Source organism: Nicrophorus vespilloides, unplaced genomic scaffold, assembly GCF_001412225.1.
Source record: "Nicrophorus vespilloides isolate i.1.1-1 unplaced genomic scaffold, Nicve_v1.0, whole genome shotgun sequence".
NCBI lineage: Eukaryota > Metazoa > Arthropoda > Insecta > Coleoptera > Silphidae > Nicrophorus > Nicrophorus vespilloides.
The window spans coordinates 91,963-113,358 of record NW_017100090.1 but is presented as its reverse complement, the minus strand read 5'-3'; the positions used below and the strand labels follow the sequence as shown (position 1 = coordinate 113,358).

General features: G+C 31.2%; 1 protein-coding gene across 1 annotated transcript in view; it reads right to left on the bottom strand.

Annotated features, from left to right (window-relative positions):
* The window catches only part of LOC108567573 (protein TANC2), a 60,246-nt gene extending 43,344 nt beyond the window's left edge, over nucleotides 1–16,902 (bottom strand). Inside the window, exon 1 of the mRNA XM_017928120.1 lies at nucleotides 16,752–16,902. Within this exon, the coding sequence (XP_017783609.1) occupies nucleotides 16,752–16,806 (55 nt within the window). The 5' untranslated portion in view covers nucleotides 16,807–16,902. The remainder of the gene's footprint in view (nucleotides 1–16,751) is intronic.
* Between the last annotated feature and the right edge of the window lie 4,494 nt (nucleotides 16,903–21,396).

The window sequence follows — 21,396 nt, the reverse complement described above, 5'->3', positions numbered from 1 at the left end:
ATATATTTATTTTGAAATTATAATCTTTAAACTAAAACATTATTTATATTATTATATTATGTTTGAAAAAAGTTTCAAACATAATATTCACATTTAATTCAATAATCGTACAAAAACATACACATTTCATTTTTCCAAGCTGACCAAGTTTCGTTTTTTTGATGCCGTTGTGGAGATAAGAAAAAATAATAAATCTGATAGCATCCTTTCATATAAACAATATTTTGTCAGAAACGTATCTCTTCTTGATTTATTGAAATACAACACAAAAAATAGATATATGAAGGTTTGAATCTACTGTTTCTTGTATCTTCTTTTTAAATATCAACTCGCTACGTGCTTACACTACAAATGCGTTTTGGATTCCAAATATAATATGTCTGTTAGTTTCAGCTACTTTATGCCATGTACATATTTTTCTTGTTTGTTTTATTTATGATTGAAGATGAATTCTATCTTATGATTATTTGTAAAATGTCTGTATATTTTTATTATGAAAAATAATTCGCACACAAAAAACAGAAATGTTCATTTCTTAATGCTCGTAACTTCATGTTAATATTTATAATTGTTTATTTTTTTCTTTATTCTCTTTTTGTGCGTTTTATTCGTATGTTCCTAGATTAGTCCGGTTACAGTCAATTGGCGAAATCAATAATAATATTATTGAAACTGAGATAAAGATGATGCTTTACATAAACTATACTTTAGGTAACAAAATTGATCTATAATTCAAAGTTAAATAAAGATTTTATAATTATATAATAATATAAACTGCGTAATTTTCTTATAATTAATTTAATTTATAGTTATATGAAATCAAGTAGATAAAATTATGACCTTTTTAGTAATCCAATAAATTTTATTAAATTATAAATAATACGTATATGCATGGTCATCAGTTATTGGATTTTTTTTTCGTTTATTGTTACTTAATATTGAAAGCGGATATTCTTCAAGTGGGAGTTTAGGTTGTCTTTGTCATTTGGAATACAAACAAATGACACTCCAGATAAGTATTTCATAACCAATGAATGGGTCACGCACCAAAATTGTGTCACTAAACTGCTACGAGTGGGCTGCGAATTATTGAAGGCAATCTTTCAATTTATGAATGGTAACTATCCTCAGGATGATTCAATACTTCATTAAACAAACCACGATCGATATGGAAATATTAAATTATCTATTTTTATCATTGTTGTTAAAATAGTATGAAATAAATTATTTTCATTAATAATCAAATAATGTAAAAAATATATATTTTTGTATATCAAAGTTTTTCTTATTGAATTGGTTTGTATTTAAGACCTCGCATAGTGTGGATAATATCCTGGATTGTTTGAAACAGGACTTATTATATATACTAATAATATTCTATATTCCAAATAAATCAATTTTATTGAACACTGTTATAAAACTTTTAATTTTATATATGGAAAAGTATGTATAGTTTTAGGTGTACCCGCACTATGCATGGAATGCTACATAATTGTCCGTTATGCGTACAAACTACTATTATTACTGAAAACAAAGCGTCAGCTATAATTGTATACAGTATATATACTTAGAACTCTTGACATATATTTATGTCTCATTTAACATATATTGTGGATACATCTAAAAATGTCATACTCCATTTTCCAGGTAAGTAAGTAGTAAGATGCACCATAGTAGAAATAAATGGTGGCGCCACCTCTAGAATTCAGACATTTAATACTTTGATATTTATTTAATAACGGATGAAAATCGGAGAGACTGCCATTTCATCACTTTGTAATATGCAAAGTTGTGTTTGTCAGGCCGTTTGGAGTGGCTCGAGTTTCCGTTTAATTAATGTTTTAAGCACATCAAAACGAACATAAAGGCGATAATAAACGCTTATCAAAAGTCACGAGGGTGTTTCTCACATATTATATTCGCGTTTTATGCAGTGGATATGCAGGGGTGGGAGAAAATAAAATTGGAAAACAGTCGTGGGCTGTAAAAGTGCCATTTATGATCGTCGACGGTAATAGTTGGGTCCCTGATAAATCCGAGACGAGTGCATTTTGTTTCGCCAAACCAGTAATAATCGTTTTTAATCGAAATCTCTCAATATATATGTATGTGCAGATTTATAAGTATATATATATTCATGCAATATTCAATTAAGCTTTGGCTTTTACGGCGGATTTGTAATTAAAATTTTTACGACGGCGTGCGACGTGCATTTCGGATAGAAAAATCGTTCCCACACAGAGGACGGAGAATTGGAGGGCCCCCAATTAGATTCCTCCGGCGCCGGAGAATTCCAGTCTGGGGAGGTTTTTGTCCTTAATACCCTTCGCTTCCGTCCTCTCCTCTCCATCTCCTAGGTTTATCCTTTATTTCTCCATTCGGATAACGCATTCCCAGACTCGAAAGTATCCATCTCGATCGCGAAGTCCCACGAAACTCTTCGGGTTTCTGTGGACGTAAATGAGGCGTGAAATGGAAAAGGAAAGGTCCCCTCTTCGAGAGTTCGCGTGCGTTGCTCAAGAGGGTTCACAAAACCATTGTCGTCCCACCCCCCACAGAAGATGGTTATCTTCTTTGATGGACAATGCGATCGGACAAGTGACAAAGACACCTGTTTTACGAGGGAGTGGTTTTTTTTGAGGCTTCATCTTCCTTTACCACCGCAAACCGGGGTGGAATGAAAATAATAAATTTTCCACCTCTGTTTTGGGAAAATCGAGATAATAACATCTCGTCTACGTGCTCTTCATTGTTTCGTTGCTCGTGTCTATATATAAACTCGGAACATACGTATACAGATACACACGCACGGACGGACACACACACAATCATACAAGAGCAGACATGCCGTTTTTTCTGTTCTTTTCGCACCGGTTTTCTTTTGCTCTTTTTTTAATTTAAGAGACCGGTCCGGAGGTGAAACGTGCCTTACATGGACTCATCATCATCCGGTTCTACCGCTCGCCAAGAGGTTTATTAAACCTCTTCTTCCAGGTGACTTTAACGGGGCAAAACGCAATAGATAGAAACCGATGCGATGAAGAAGGCGACTCAGAATGCGCCTTGGTTAAGTATGTATGTATGTAGTATATTCAATTCGTCACCAATTGTTTGAGGAGGGAAGCCGTGGGAGGTCGGGCATTTTTACGCGAACCCATGGCATGTCCCACACGGGATCACGGATGGAAATGGAGGAGGACGCACGGTGCATGGGTGTAGGAAACGGCGCGCACACCGAGTGCGAACGGGCGACACATCAATATAAATAGTTTTCAAGGAAACTCATTATGCACGCATTACACAACACGGACAGTTCGTTCATTCATTTCGATCTTCGAAATGTTTCGCACTGCGATTCCTGCGGACCATGGATCTTGATGGTCCAACCGCTCAGGGGGACTTACTTCTCAGAAGGACTTTCCGACAATGGTTTGTTCATAAAGGCGGAAACTTGTGAAAGCGCCGACCGGCGATTTTTCAGTTAAACTCAATTCACACCTAAACGATATGATGAGGAAATTGCCCACACTTTACGTAACTGCGTTATGGAATTTCGGGAAATATCGTGTTTGCGTCCAATTCAGGTCAAGTATATCCTTTAAAATGCTTAAATACCGATATTTGTTACGGTTCAGTCATGCACATCCTTCCAATTTGCATGTATTAACTATTTACAATTTCAATCAATATTTCAATTATTAAATTCTGGTATAATTGAATATTTCCACATCTACTTTTTTCTTTTAAAATCATGTACAATATTTCCTTATTTACAATAAAATTTACAATTCATTTAATCATACACATAAATACGATAGTAAGATTCTATGATTATCATAAAATTATTAATATTTTCCAAAGAATAGAAAATGTGCATAGAAAATTATATAAAAAGTAATAATGTGTTAATTAAGAATGTCTATAAACTACTTGTTTTTACAAGTATCCAATACAATTTTTATAAATGTAATTACAAACGTTATCTACATCATATTACCAGATATACATAACAGATATATAATAATTTTGTTATTTATATAAATTAATCACTTGAATTTTTCTTAGAAAGGTGAACACTAATTTCATAATTTCTGTAGAAATGAATCATATCTCAATATCATTACATTATAGATGATAATGATTCTATAATATCTATATTGATGATTTCTTAAAAAAGAGATTGCCGTCTTGTAGCATTTTTATTCATAATAACATTTGTAAATATCTTAAACATCATTTTTAATAGAGAACTACATAATACTTGTGGTATAGTTTCATTGTATTCTAATAAATGTCTTTATTACGAATATAATTAAACTTTCTAAATAAAAAAAACATAGTGCAGCTATATACATTCCAGGAAGTATGATGATTTCATTCAAGAATGTTCATTCAACTATATAAATATCAATATTTGGTATGGTTTAGTCATAACACGCTGCAAATTTGCATCTTACTCATTTTTGCCTCAAATTGATGATACATAAATTTGGCATTCCAGTGTTTGCTATATTGTTTAATCACTTTTCCATATTTACAATTAATTAAAAAATGTTTCGTTTCAATTTTGTAGTCCGGATTCGATCAGTCATGTTTGAAAATTTCAAACACAATAAAATTTTAATCTTAAAATAAAAAATATGTGAGGTATAGCTATACTTTGTTTTATAGACCAAAAGTTAAATTTTTGATTGTTAATTTTTCTTAATAAGATTCAAGAAATAGGATGAATGAACTTATCTATTAAAATATTTCAATTTTCGTTTTGGAAACAGGTAAATATATTCTTCTGAATGAAATCGCGAAGACACGTTTATTTTTTTGTTAAGTATCGTCTGAAGTCGTAAAGTTTAGTGTTTAATCAGTGCAAATTTTGCATATTAAAAGAATGCAAATCGAGTATCTCGACCGGCTTTCACTTTTATACCTACGTCGAATTTCAACCGCAAACCGTTTTTCGTGATCTCCTTCCAGCCTCTCTTGCACAAGCATGCAGCTTCGCTTATTTTTATTCCTTCCATTTCTTCCTCTTCTTATTTCATTCCGTCTTTTTCCTTCTTGTTTTATTAGTGTGTGTGGTTTGTCTTCTTTGTTCCATTTGGCATCGCGAAAATGTTAAGAGGCTAACTCCGTGTGGGATGAACCCACACACATCTCTCCTCGACGACCATTGCAACAGGGCAACATAATGCTAACAGACCAGACCAAACCAGACCTTCAATGGCCTTTCGCACAAAACCAGATGGAACGAAAATCATCAATTTTCATCGCTCACCGAGATACCCATCGCACGGCATACGCACAACATTGTTTCTTGTCCCCTCTTGACACCTCTTAATCAACTTCCTACCTTCCGTGCATTCTCTTTTAATCACATCACAATGCTTCTTTCAACGCCAACTAATCGGATTTCCTTTCATCGCCGACAAAAGGCGAGGAAGAGGCCAATCAAGTCCACCGGCTTAAGTGCATTCAAAATTACATCTATCACGTTCTCGTAATTAGCCCTAAGTACTTCAAGCCAATTCCCAGTTTCACTTTATTCAGTACAATCGATAATTTCATCAGCCATTGAAAACCTTTCTTTTTGTTTGCACTACAGCAATATAATTGTATTTTCAGTGCAGCTTGTAATTAAATGTGTGTCTGTGACGTTGCTTTATTCAATGAAAAGTAAATCGGACATTAAATACAATATGAGTATTTTACAATTGAAATTAATCATATTTTACTGCATTCTGATAATATCCCGGACTGTTTGAAACTGGACTAATTCAGAAACTAAATATACTTATTTGTACTTTTGCAAGCAACATATATTTTATTCAGTTGTTACACGTGACAAATTTATTTTAGAGTGATTATGAATAAATTTGAACATATGTATCAATTTGTAATTGGAGTAAAATTGGATTGAAAAAAATATTTTTGTATAATTTGAATTTACACATAATAAAACTTTTGATACAGATTAAGGTTTAGGAGTATTATAATTTTGTGATCGTATTTTGCTGAGATCTAATCCCATCATAGAATAGAAACATTATAATAAACCATAAATCTTATATTTAATATTTATTTCGTAACTGTTAAAAATCTGTTCCTAACATGATTTAACCTGAGATAATTATAAAAGTTCGAAAACACTAATTATAGATTTAACTAAAGATAATCTATGTAAAAGTGTATCTTTCCGCCATCCAAAACACATAAAAAAAGAGCAGATTTGGAGGAAACAAGATTACGGATAGTTAAACGGCCAAGGTTAGGGCATGGAAATTAGCGGTGTTTAATGTCAGAGTAGGAGATGGCAATTTGAAAACAAAGCATGACTTCTTTTTACGGCTGCAATTTTCATTACGGTTTAAATGGCCAGTTTATGCGAGGAATTTAAATCGCAATCGCACGAATGGAACGCACGAGAGATCGAGGATACAAAATACAAATGTAACAACGACGTTAAAGACAGGTTCGTCATTAAAATTGTATATTTATAAAGCGTGATTCATTATCGACACGAGTTAATTTATGTTTTCGCACGAGCGAAATGATAGATTGCTTATGATACATTTTGACCATGACACAAGTGGGGAGAAAAACGCTGTGATATATTTTTTTGTGTTTGTTTATGGAGTTTTGTGGAGTTTATGTGCATGGAACATTGTTTTACTTTATGACTTTAATTTATGATTCAGTGAATATAAGCCGAGCGGAATGAATGTCGAGGCGGGAAATGATAATGTTACGTAATTATTTTTTTTTTGAAGAGGGACACAATTTTGTATTGTTTTTTTTAAATATAAAAATTAATGTTCTGCATATTTCGACATGTTCACGAGTCCATGCATTTCTGGAATCACTTAATGTTTTCAGCGAAGAAAGTTGATACAAATGAAGGTTATTTCTTTTGGTGCATGTTGTGCATACTTTTACGAGTCTCTTTTATGCATATGCATTGACTAAAAAGACGAACTCAATCGTAAATTATTGTACTTTTATTATATAATAACGTTTATTGAAAAAATATTAACAAACATTGTAAAAGGCTTATTTAGATTTTGTGTCCAAATTTTTATATCTACCTAGATTTGTTAAAAAAAGGATAAGAAATATATTAATATATAATAATACTTCACTAACAGTGCTTCGATCAGTCCGGATTTCAAAAAAAAACTAAAAGATACAAGCAAATTCTAAAATAAATTACTACTCAAAATTATTTTTGTATGCATAATGTTTTAGTACAATTTAGTTTTGTTCTATTTAATTCCTCGATTAATCCAGTTTCAAACAGTTTGAGATATTACGAGGAACCAATTACCCGCACTATGCGAGGTATTGTAATTGATGTAATGAAAATATAATTTCAATTTTAAATTGACATTTTCTAATACTTTTTTCAACTAACAATTATAGTTGTAATTATTCCAAGACTATAAATAACTATGACATTTTCTAATAGAAAATGCGCAAAAGAAAAGTTTATTTAATAAAAAAAAAGTTAAAACAATTAAATAATTAAACTCAAGTATTTTCATTAATTAGACGCAAACGTTTCCTGCACGATTCGATTTATAATGATCGTTTTCTGTATTTTTTTTTGTTCTGTTGTAAATTGATTAACCCATTATTGAGTTGGTGGTATTTTTACCACCAATTAAAAGATACCGATCTCGGAATCCAATCTTTCATCTGATAGCCGATCGTTTCCTTTATGATTGATGATTCGGGGATTATGAAGTATTAGCCCACTAATTTCAGTTTGGTTAATTTAATTTAATTAGTCGACCTTTCCAATGCGGATTCGAAAGAGCACTAGTCTAATTGATTACTTTTTTCGATTGGTCATCATCGGCTCAAATCAAATCCATCAACAGATTATGTTACATGATCTTTTGAACTAGCTATATAGAAAAAAAAAAGAAATTTCAGAAAGTTAGTAAGAAATGAATATTATTCAAATAATTAAATAACGAAGAAAATGCTAGATACAGCTATTTTTATTTGCTTAGTTATTATATTACGATATAATAAGATCTAGCCATTGACATTTTTGTAGTTTATTTGCATGGAGTTCAAAAAATACCTTAAAAATTTCATTTAAGAGACTTTCAAATTAGTACTTCGTATAACCCTCTATTATTTAAATAGTCTTAAATTGACAATTTAACTAAATTACATTTACTAAAAGTCTAAAAAAATTAAAACTGTTAGAAGATAAGTTTTGTAAAAATAATTAAATTTTATGTAGCAAATTTCAATCATTTGCAATTGAATTTACTTAAAATCATTAAATCATCTCAAAGTTTATTTATTTATTCATAAAATTTAAATCTATAATGAATTATATTTAAATTAAAATTGTTTAAAATCTTATAAGATTTGATGAAGTTTTACGAGAATTTTTAATTGATTAAAAAAAATGTTTTAAGTTTTATATAAATCTTACTATAAAGTTAGTATTTCATGAAATACCGGCCTTCTGTACTTAACTTATACCTAGTTACTTTATATAATATATTGTTATGTAGACATTATAAGCAAACATTAATAGTATTTAATACTTTATATATATTGATAATAAATATTATATGAAATGTTTATTGAATTAAATTAAATTTGAATTAATTCATTATATGTGATTATACCTTGTTAAAAATAAAAGATGGTTGAGAAGATGACAAAATTGTACGTAATTTGTTATAAAATTACCTGAAGATAATTGAAATAATTGGCTTTGATTTGGTTCCAAAAGAAACGAAGAAGATTGTAAACAGTTTGGAACTTGAACTTGTTTCGTTTAAATCAAGTGGTCAATTTGCCAGATGCCGCCGAGCGATTTGTCATTAGGACAATGTCACAGCAGCGTCGGAGCGGTGTGACATAATTGCAAGCGAATGAGATCAGGTTCCGAAGGTGCGGAATGCATTCGTGGTGTCTGCAGCAGGAGATATCAGCAGATTTCGTCGACGCAGGAATATGCGAGTGTTATCTGGGAAATTCGCAGAGCCGTTAGCTGCGTTCGGAGTTATTGTGGATTAGTAATGGCTTTGGAATGTAAAGCGCATCATTAAACTCGTTAGCGGCAGGTTAAATGGGACGAGTGCACTGTTAATTAGTCTGCGCCGACGATATTATGCTTGCTTTTGTAATTAGTCAGCAAAGATCAATTTGCAAGATTTTCGAAGCCATTCGCGCCTCGGATGAAGGCAGCTGAGAAGAGCTACCGATTGCACAAATATAGATTTCTTAGAATATTAAGGTTATCGCATATTCAGTTTCTTATTGCAGCCTCGGCTTTATGATGCATCAGCATCATCATCTTTTCTGGTCAGCGTTGGGCTTCCTGTCGACACGCACGACTCCTCCACTGAAATTAGCTGTTGGACCGCAACAGGAAGTTTCCATCCTCCTTGACCAAAGCGTCTCCGAGAAGCGCAATAAATAGTAAAAGAGGTAAATTTTATCTCAGGTGAGATGATGGTGATGTGACCGATCCATTTCGGTTAGGACAGAATGTAACGTCCATCAACGGACGAAGATGCGACGCATTCCTTTCGGTAATAACGTTCTTCCCTCAGAGACCCCCTATCAGGTTGCGACTCGGAAAAGAAAGCTTTCTTTTCTGGTCAGTCGAGATGACGAGGGTTAATTCCGACAGAATTAGACTGAGATAAAAATACAAAGTACAACGAAGAAAGACACAAACAACCTAAAAAAGAGTTCGAAAGAATGAAAAAATGTGATTATTATATAACGTAAAATGTAAAGCAGCGTATCTCAACCTTTTTTTGCCGCGCGTCCTAACATATTTGTTTTCATCATTTCCTCGCTTTGACACATAATGACAGCTGTTATTTTCCGACCCATTAAAAATTTAACGAAACCCAATTTTGGGTTATGATCCAAATTTTGGTACATAAAAAAGGGGATGCGTGTTATAATCGCATACAAAAATATGAAAAAAATATTAAAGAAAGACACGAATAACCGGAGAAAAAGAAAAACCCATAACAAGTAAAAATGTTTATTATGATCCGTAAAATCTCGTATATAATACGCACCCTCTATTTAAGGCCGCAAAATGGGTTTTACTCTTTAACTGCTCATATTTAGCATTTCTCTATCTTATATTAATTAACCTTTTTTTTATATAATCAAAAATACAACATTGAATAGTTTTGGTTGCGTATTATATGCGAATTTTATATTTTTTATAAGACATTTTGTGCTAATTCGAGTATGCGCATTGTATATATTTATTGAAACGTTCGAGTTACGCAAGGTGCGCCGCTATAAATCCAGTTGATTTCTGGAAATGAAATGCAGCTCGAGCGACGCGAAATTGCGAAATTGCATTTCTCTTATTACCGCGACACAAAACGGTAATTACAATAAATCGGTTCTCTTCGCCGATGCAAATGATATTCATAATTCCCGTAACTGCCGATGTAAATTTTATTAAACTTACGTCACGCACAGGTAGACAAAAGGAACGTGTAGTGCGAGAGAACCAACAAATGGAGCCTTTCGAGGCAGCCGTACCTGTTTTCCATATGTTTATTCTGCTTCGATCTCTTTCGTACTGTATACATATATTCAAGTAAATTGAGTTTATTTTGTGCGCTCTCTCCCCAATTGTATATCTTTATATAAATCTGAGATAAATACGTTACATAAACCCATGGTTTAGTGTAAGCTTACTATAATGATATAACCAATCCCCTTGTATCAGATTTTCATATGGTAATGCAAAGAAATGATATTCCATATTTGTTAAAAAAGGAGTTATTACTATGTACGAATTGTAATTTGAAAATATTCTTGAAGTTTGAATAAATTGTTGAAATAAATTTTAATTATTCAAACTACTAAAATCAATAGTAGGAAGATCCATGCATTTAAACCTAATGTGGAAATACAACCAGGATTGAATAAGCCTCCTAATATGTGCAATTTCACGGCGACAACAGACGAGCGTGCAGCTGATAAACGGCTTAATCAAATATAATTTAATGTTTTATCTCAGCTTATGTAAACCGGAATTGGCGTGTTTATTTATTAACTGCAATTCTTCAATTTTATTTTCTATTTCCAATCGTTATTTCTTCCACATTATAAAACGGTTTATCCGTAATTGCGAAGCGCGAACGAAAGTCGTTTTATTCACGAAGCACATGCAATTTTTATTATGCAGTCTCCTTCACGCAGATGTTACGTAAAAATAATATACATGCACAAATGAAAAAAGATAAAAAAAACTACAGAAAGACAATCTGTATTTCAGAAATACAATCTGTAATTTCTTTCAAGGAAGATAATTTACAAAAAATAATTTTTGTTCAAAATGTAAAATACAATATTGTAAATAAAAAATTGAAAATTTTTTCAAACTTGATGCAATAAAATTACAAATGTTCAGAGAAATAATTAAATACTAAAGTCTGGTGTAAACATTGTTACCAATAGTTCAAATATGCTTCACTTTGTATTTCATAAATCTATAATAAGTATTTGGATATGAAAGCTTTTTTTTCACAATATTTTGGAAAAACCTATTTTAATTATTCAAATAAAACTTTTTTATCTATTATTATTATTGTAAATAAATATTGAAAAATTCATTAATTTTACACATATTTTTAGTGTCATTGGACTACCAATAGTAATTGGTACACATGTTAAATGTGTCATATGTCACTACTAATCTATTAAATTTACTGAAAAACTTTTAAACTTGGCAACATTGGCAGATTTTTGAAATCTGTTTAATCAACGCATAGATTGGAATTTTCCTATGCGATGAAATCTGCGTGAAAGAGAAAATGCGCGTGCATTTAATTTCGAATTGCAAATGACGATTTGCATAATTAATAAAATTAATTAAAACCAATTGCGTTAGTATCGACAAGAAAATAAATTGAAAAAAAAAACGAACTACGAAAACGGAACGACAGGTAGAATGATTTAAGGTCTTAATTCTGGATTAAATCAAACATCGATCGTCGATTACCATAAACATAAATATATAAATTAAAGCCATTCAATATTGGCTCGAGCCGCGGCGGCCGGAGGATTTAGCATAATATTACATAATTTGATTATTAGTATGATTTACCGCCGAATAATTCTAAGCCTCCCGAGTTGCGCCCCCGGCCGAAACGGATATATTTATATATGTATTATGAATTCGAGCCGAACGGCAATTCAGTTAATACAGCTTTATCTACCTCGAACGATCTGCGCCAGTAAAACTGGTGATTTAAGGAAAAATATGAATTTTTAATTAAAGAGAATATAATACTCGTCCATTTGATTCAACGATTAGGTGGAAATGTGAACGAATGTCAGTGTAGGATTACGTGTAATGTTCCTCTTGTTTCTTCTTTAATTTATTCTCATTATTGCGTATAAAACTTATAACTTTATTATTAATAATCCTGTGATCCTTTCGAGGAGATTACAGTCGTTTGGTAACTTCCAGATATAAACGCCAAATTGAAGATTAAGCCTTCCATTGATGTCTAATGGCCTGCACCGTGACTGGCTATAATGCACCAATGGTTACTAAAAGATATGCTCAGTCATTCTTAGACAAGAGCAACTTAAATCATAAATGATTTTATAATGCTTCTTTCTCTATATTTTTCTTTTATTAGAAAATTATTGCAACGAAAATGCATTTATATTATTATGCTGCATCTGCACTATAAGTAACAACAGACATACATGTTTGTCAAGAGTATAAACTACTATAGATTATGCTAGTCTACTGACAGTTGTAGCTGTCAGGTTATACAGCTACAACTACACAATGTGTCATGTATGTAAAGTTATAGGTAAACGTAATATTTCAATCGCATAATATGGCTTCGATCAGTGCGGATTTACGATAGAACGGTTAGAAATTTCAAAACAAATCCAATTTTAATTGTCTCTTATAGTGCATTTAATTTTTGTATGTACACTCGATTCCGCTTAATTGGGACACCGATTAATCGGGGCAGCCGCTTATTGGTGACAAATCCTAAAGAACGGAAACAAAATTAAGGAAATAACACATATTTAAAAACTCTGTTTTAGTATTAAATTTAATAGAATTAAAAAAATTATATCAAAAATATATTCCGTTTCGAAACAAATCATTTTAACTTAATTTTTTTTACAAATATAAAGAAAACTAGATTCACTTATTTTTTAAATTTTAATTGGCTTGATTTCTGCAAGTAATATAACTGGTGATCTTTATGAAGAATTTATAAATGAAGACTTTTTTTTTGTTATGAAAGACGAAGAGAAAGCGGCAGTGAAAGAAGATATTACAGCTGAAACACTGTTTTTTTCTTTCACTCGAATCGACCTTGACGAATCATTTGTTTACATCCAAATTATTCCAGTCACAAAATAACTACCAAAGAATTCAAAAACTTCTATACTTTTATAAGAAAATTTATAAAGACAAGAAATGAAAATCTTGGAATTAAAACTTTCGCAACGTTTTTGCAGAAGAATACTGAGAACAGTTTAACGAACAAAATCTGTTAGTCTACGAATGAAAGCTTCCGGATTTTTACTCGTAGAGTGAAACATATCACAATTTTTAAAAATGATGTAGGATGCGCGTAATCTCTTCTCATCGTTATGCGAAACGTCGGTCGTTAAGCGAGTCATTTTTCTTACAATTAATTTTACTCGTTTAGCGAAATACTCGTTAAGCGAGGTTCTACTGTACCTTTTTTAACATGATTATGTATTTGTATTATGTATTGTAAAACATTTATTATATTTTCACTTTATTAAAGAGAAATTGGAAAGTATTAATTCAAAACTTTTTTATTATGTGACGAAAAATGTGATGTTGGTGATGATAAATTTATAAAATATTTGAATAATACAAAATAAATATAATTTGAATTCCTAAAAACGCTAATTAGATAATTTTGAAGTTTTCTTTAATGATTTATTTCTTAATCACTGCTATACTTTTGCATAAAAAAAGTGTTAAATATTAAAATATTCATATAAATTTACAGCTAGGAATAATAATAACATTATTTTATTTCATCCTTGTTAGTTCATGAAAATATGTAAATACTGAAAAATAATGTTTAATATATTTAATTACAACAATTTTATAAATATTGAAAAATAATCTGATCATGTCAGAGTGAAAATCATTTAGTTAATGTATGTATAATGGGTGTTCAGAAGTTGTTGTTGAATACTTAAAGTAAGTGAATGAATAAATTCATGTTTAAAATTATATTCAAATTAACCTTTTCAGCGTGATTCTCGATGATGCGTGTAGTGAAGAAAAGAACAAGACGTCGAAAGAAAAAAAAATATATACAAAGAAAACGAGGAAACGCTTTATAAAAGTGTTAAGTTTATAGCTTTATAAATATTGCATGACTTCGACAAGAGCAGAAACACGAACGTCCATTTACCATTTTCGGATCACACCAAAACTGAAGCGTCCAGAATTCCGAATCACAGAATTATTCAAATTGCGCAATGGACCGGAGGATGAGACGGTTCGGGTGAGGTTTCCAAGGTAAGATTAATAAGAGTGCAACAACGATGTGAAATTAGGAGAGGAATTCTTCGCGGTGCGGCAAGAAAGTGGTATATGCTTGTTTTTTTTTTCTTTATTCTTAATTCTCTTCTCTAGTCTAGTGAACTGCTGCAAACGAAAATACGCGCTGTGAGAAAATCCATTAAGGTGAAGCGACGTGAATAATGGGCCAATAAACAATTAAAGAGGAGTTACGCAACGGCGTGTGTTTAAAGAGCGGTCGGATCGGAAGGGGGAAGGAGGATCGGGACGTAATTACAAAACGACTAATAACGTTGCCCCGTCCGGGGGCCGAATTAAGAATGAAAAAGCCCTTTTGTAAGAGCGGCTCCCATTGTTATTACAAGCTCATTGGAATTAATTAATCCTTCATTATGAGATGGGCCACGTGCAACAGGTATTTGGAGGTGCGATTAACTTGCTGGAAGTGGTCTTCTACAACTGTTTTATATTGCCTGTGACAGTTTGAAAGGCTACAGTTCCTGAAAGTCCATGGACGCGAATTTCCTGAATATTTTCACCAGAAAGCTTAATTTTAGAATTCTGAAAAGGATCACGAAGATACATGAAGAAGATACTTTCTTCATAAGACACCTATGTATTTAACTAAGATGTATTGTGAATGTATAAATTTAAAAGTATTGTCGAACATAAAAAATTCCTAAAAGTTCTTCGAAAACCGAAACCATTAAACTCACCATACTTAATTACTGAAAATCAAAATTCTGTTAAAAAATAGATGATTTTTTGTGTTTTGTCACTATGTTCGTATTTTGTTCCAAAATCAATGTTTCACCATAAAGCTTTATTTCAGAATTCTGAAAAGGATTACGAAGTTACAAAAGGAAAATACATTCATTAAACAGCTAATGTAGTTAACTAAGATGTATTGTGAATGTATCAATTTAAAAGTATTGTCGAACATAATTAATTCCTAAAGGTTGTTGTTCGAAAACCGAAACCATTAAATTCACCTGTACCTAATTACTGAAAATCAAAATTGTATTCAGAAATAGATGAATTTTTGTGTGGTTCTATATTCGGAAACCGAATTGTTCCAAAATCAAGGTTTCACTATATAATAATACACCCACACTGCTACAAATAGAATCATCTTAGAAGTATCAATCAATATTAACTACTGTGAAGACATTGACTTTGAAATTTTTATGATGATCTTTAAAAGTAGATTTTAAATAACAAAAATCCAATTTTATATTGAAAAGTCAACTATTTATTATTAATTATAATTGTAAATAAATGAGCCGCAGGATACTTCTCGCACTTTCATTCATAAGAGACCTAATTACTCAGTCACGAAATTGTAAGATACATAGCATTTATGCATTGCAATCTAAAGCAATTTCTAGCCATTAGCACTGAATAGCAATGTGTATGTCTACGTGTTAAGCAACATGTATTACAAAATTGGGTGTTCATTATGCAACTCTAATCCAGTATTAATATATTTGTATAAAATATAAACAAATAAAATATTCAACGAAATATATAATTTACTTAGAGAATTGATTAAAATTTAAATAAGTAATTTATTTTCAGTGATAGAGAGAGTTCGTTAGATGTTACTTTAAAATAAGTTATTGTAAAAGATATATTGAAATTAATTTATTCTTACGTTTTCTTTGAAATCTTCTATACATGTTTTAAAGAAAATTTAATTTGTATGTATTTATTCTTTTAGGTCTATCAGTGATTAATATGTAATAGACAAGTTCTCAAGCAAATTGCTCAACCAAACAATTTGATAAGTTATTGAAAAAAAGAAGTTGTTTGTATTTCATTTATTAAAGGAATTCTAAAATAATTTAAAAATCTAGTGATTATGTAATCTATTTAAAAATTAAGATTTTGAACTTGAACTTAATTTTATTAGAATTATTTATGAACATTTTACTTTTAATTGAATATAATTAATGGAATTGTAGTTACGAGGATTTATTTCTATCTGACTAATTACTAAGTTATTTCTTTATATTCTGAGTGGTATTAATAGTAAAAAATTATCTTCATCATAATGGAATAACATTTGAGATGATATAAAGTGGTAATCTAAGTAGTTTCTCTTAATTTTATATATAATTAATAAAAGCTAAGTGATCATAGAGATTTCAGTATTGTCAGATTTAAATTGAGATTTATGTGTAAATGGGATTACCTGTATCTAAGTGATCCTCGCCATCCGTATTCTGATCGGCGCAACTCGTTGGCATGTCCTGTGACACTTTGGAAGGACAACAAAACTAAAGCACTTCCAGTTGGTTTCGTTTTCACGCGTATTTCGTGCACCTTGTTCACATAAAGCGGAACGCGAACTGCCTTCGTCTTGCGAACGTTGAAAAGGATCTCGAGGAGGCGGAGGATATATCTCTTACTTTCATTCACAACGAACGGACCGAATATAATCGACCACGCTATTGTGTGGGACTTTATTGGATTATTATTTGCTATTTAATTGGATTTATTAAGGCCTCTGCTCAGCAGATCCTGAAGTGCAACCATATAACAGCACCAACAACAATATTATCAGCAGCATTAACAACAGCAGAAGCAACAACAATAACAACAACATCAACCACCTTAGTAATCGAATGGAAATCGTTGCGCAACGGATGTTCCACTTTCTTGGTCCGACCCAACCTCGACATTTCGCCAATTAGGACCGAGCGCGAAAAATCCAAGAATCTCAGCTTAATTGCCGGATTTTTATATGCTGTAACGGGTCTTCGGGTTGGATGGACGGAGAAAAATTCTCTCGCCCTTCTTTTGCGTGGTAAATTGCCGCGATAAATCAGTCGATGAGAAATTTTCAACCGGCCAAGAAATGTTTGTGTGTGTGGTGTATATGTCTGTATTCCTGACTGGCTTGTGTACACGAGAGGCGCAACTCTTTTCCGCACATAAATCAATTTATCGATCGATCTCGATCCCGATTGATTTATTCCGCTGCGATTCATCCTCAGCAGCATAACTCCACTGTTTCGAGCTTTTTTTTCACTTGGAAATTCATGCTTCTTCCGTAGCCGGTCGTTAATCCCATTTTTAAGTTCATAGTTCACACCTCGACCTTTTCATCATGATATCATTTCAGCAGTCTTTATTGTCCACAAGAAAGTTCCAGAATTATTGAGCTGTGATCTTTGTGTGTCGGATACTTTATGTTTGACAGCTTGTATGTGAAGCAAGGTGTATCACGGATTTGTGCCAATTCGTGACTAACAGAAAGGTACTATGATGATTTGCTGGAGTAACGTGTTTTAACATCATATACATATAAAGATGCATACACACCAAGCTGTACTTGTTAATTTACCAGTCACTAGTGTTTACAACTCGATAAACTACTGGTATTTATACGTAAATTATTTATGTTAGTACATTTGTCAGATAAATATACAAGGTACTATTTTACAGCACATGTTCTGCTTCCATATAAGTCAGTTATGACCTAAGGAGTTTGGACGAAAGTACACAAAATCATACATTTTCAATTTAAAAAATATCTGTACCTCAACAGTTATTAACTTCTAGGTGGCGCATGTCACAACAGCTGCTTCAAAATAATTGTATTACAAAATACAAACAAATACTTGCGTGACCCAGCAAAAAGATTTAGAAACGCTGATGTACCTTACATATTTACATGTACAAATGGTCACTGCCTTGTTTCTTCCATATTTATTACGTAATTTTTGATTCCTAAGTTTCGAACATGCAACATTCGAGTTGGATTTTGTTACAAAAGCAATAAAGTGGACCAATAAACTATGAGATTCTCTTTTGGAAGATTAGTAAACACGTAAATACAAATACAGTTGTAAACAGAAATATTATATTAAACGAAGATTTGTTTTCAGTTTTCAATTATAAATATTCTATGAAAATATTTTATGGTTTCATAATGATTGACACCTTGTTTCATTAAAGTGATATCAGTGCATAAAGATATTAATATAGTAGAATTTCATATGCGAGACGTAGTAAGAAAATTTAATAAAAATTGCTAGGTTAGAACGTGCGTCATCTTCCTCTTCAGAAAATCTCATCTTTATACATTATTTATGTAAAACGCGACAAAATCCACTATATATGTATTTGGATTATGCTCATATAATATTTTTTGGAGGTAATAAAAACAATAATTTAACCACCAGAATTTGCAGGATCGGCGAGGCCGGGGCAATCGTCAACAGTTTTATGTCCTTTAAAAAAAATTACATTGCACTAAAAATACGCATAAAATACCATTAAAATGTCAATGGGTTATCGAGCTTCGTTGTTTTCATATCAATAGTAATAACGAGGAAAGGTGCGATAATTAAAAATAATAAAAAAAAAAACATATTTATACGCAAGTATAAAACGTGTTGCAATACGTTCAAGCTGCGACTTGCATAATGAGTCGCTGCTAATGGTTTTCCACGGAAAGAAAAATGAATGGTTATTTGTGCCGGGTGAGTGAATGAATGAGAAAAAAAAACTAATATATAACCGTAGATGAAGAAAATGAGATAATCCGAACTACTTAATGGAGTATTATAATAATTATAGTGTAAATAAGATTACAGGTATAATTTTTAGGTAGATAAAATTAATAGAATATTTCCAATAATTACAGCACAACTCGGTTTTTTAATGAATCTTATTATTGAAAATGTATTTATTTTTATTCTAATCTTGTTTAATCCTGTAAAAATATAATAAGAGGTCGAAAGAAGTTGAATCTGAAACAGAATTTTGTTCAAGTTTTGTGAATTGTTTTGCACGGTCGAAGGACAATAACCGCACTTTTTGGAATTTCAGTGTGGTCAATGGTTCTGCTCCGGGTCATTATGCTTGGAAACCATGGGGTTTTTGAGATGTTTCAACATGTTTCCATTCTGACCTGACTCTTTTGTTTGAAAAAAAAAACAATATTTTACGTAAACGTCCTGTAATTATACCGTTATTTCAGTTATTTCCATTATAAATGATCTTTAACAACTAAATTATATACGAAAAATCATTTAAAATGAATTATGTTTATTTTTTTCTGTTTTTGATTTATATCTATATTATATAATGTCTATTAGTAAAATTATAAGACATACATTTAATGTAAAGTAAAAGAGAGAAAATGTGTAAAATTACTATAAAAAATATTCTAAATTAAGAAATACGACATAAATTTAACTAATTAACTGAATTGTTATAATCAAACAAATTTTCTTCCATTAGGAATCTTGTTCTTAAATTTGTCATAATAACATAGAATTTTCTATATTTAACAATAATATAGATATGTACTATATATTATGAAAATTAACATTAAAATGCAATTAAAAACTAAATAAGAACTAGTATTTGTTATATTACAAAAAAGTTTATATGAAAATGTTTGTGTTTGTCAGGAATTCATTTGCATTTGCTTCATTGACTTTTGTGAAACTTTTTATATTGGTTTCATATACTTGTTTAAATCTGGAATGAAATATAAATAACATATGAAACAAAAATGATTTCTTGATAATTATGTACATGTATTTTTTTACATATACCCAAATACGTACATAATTTTCCAATGTAATTATTATTTCGTTCGTCGACCAACACGCATACAAAACTTTCTTTTCATTTATAAAACCATTAATTAAATAAATGAGTATTTTTTCAATTACTATAATTACATTAGTCTAATTATCGTGATTCATAATAATATAACTTGACGACGTATAAAGATTTTTATACCGGAAATTCTACTTTTTATTTGTAATTTTATTAGATTTTGGAAGAAAAAAATCTTCAATCCATTTTTTTCTGTGTGATGTAAATAAATATGAAAAGGAAGCGGGTCTGAAAGATTTACATATGAGGATAGAAGAAAAAAAAATGTAGAGAGGATTACATAAACTATTTACAATAATTCTGTCTTCGGATCACTTATCGGACAAATACCACTAAGTGTGGTTTATCTGAAGTGCTTATGAACATCATAAATAAACACGGCGCGAGCTGAATGAACTAATTTTAGTTTCATTCATCATTTCCTTACGATTTTTCCGCGTACGATCTTATTTATATTTTATTTTTATTTTTGTATTCTTCCGTTGACTGCAATCGCGAAGTACGATGCTAAACGAATAAAGGATCCAACAGACCTACGCTTTGTGTTTTATATTGGAAATAACAATAAAACATTGTCAACTGTCAATTAATTACTGTCACATTTCAAGACTACGTATATAACTGTGATTCTCAATTAATGTAATTAAATTTGACAAACCCATAATAATCATTCATTTTCAACGGCAATACAAAATTCGTCCTTTGATACAACTGTCAACTAATTACTGTGACATTTAATCAAAGTGAAAGAAATTGGATGAACAGTAAAGTTTATTCAATAACACAAGTGTTAAAACTGTGTAAACGAGTGGTTGCCAACAATTTTTGTGCCATGCAACATATACATAATATGCCAAGCGGTTAACAAACAAATTGCACGTTGCGAAACACTGAAGTAAACTGTCATATTTTCAGACTGTACTTCAGTATTTTGGATTGTGAGTATTAAAGAAATTATAAATAAGAGTGGGTTTGTAAGATCCTATATTGTTACCGTTCCTTTTCTTCGCCGTCTGGCTTCATCCTCTCTTTATTTTCAGTTACTTTTTCGAGCTCGTAATGATGCAAATTAAAGGTTTCGCATGGAAGGGAAATGCTCGACTTAATTCCGAAGCGGAATGGAGTTGGACTTTAAACGGTAATTTCGCCGTGAAAGCGTGCCCGGAACGGCGAAATTATCGAGTGCGACAAAGTGCAAC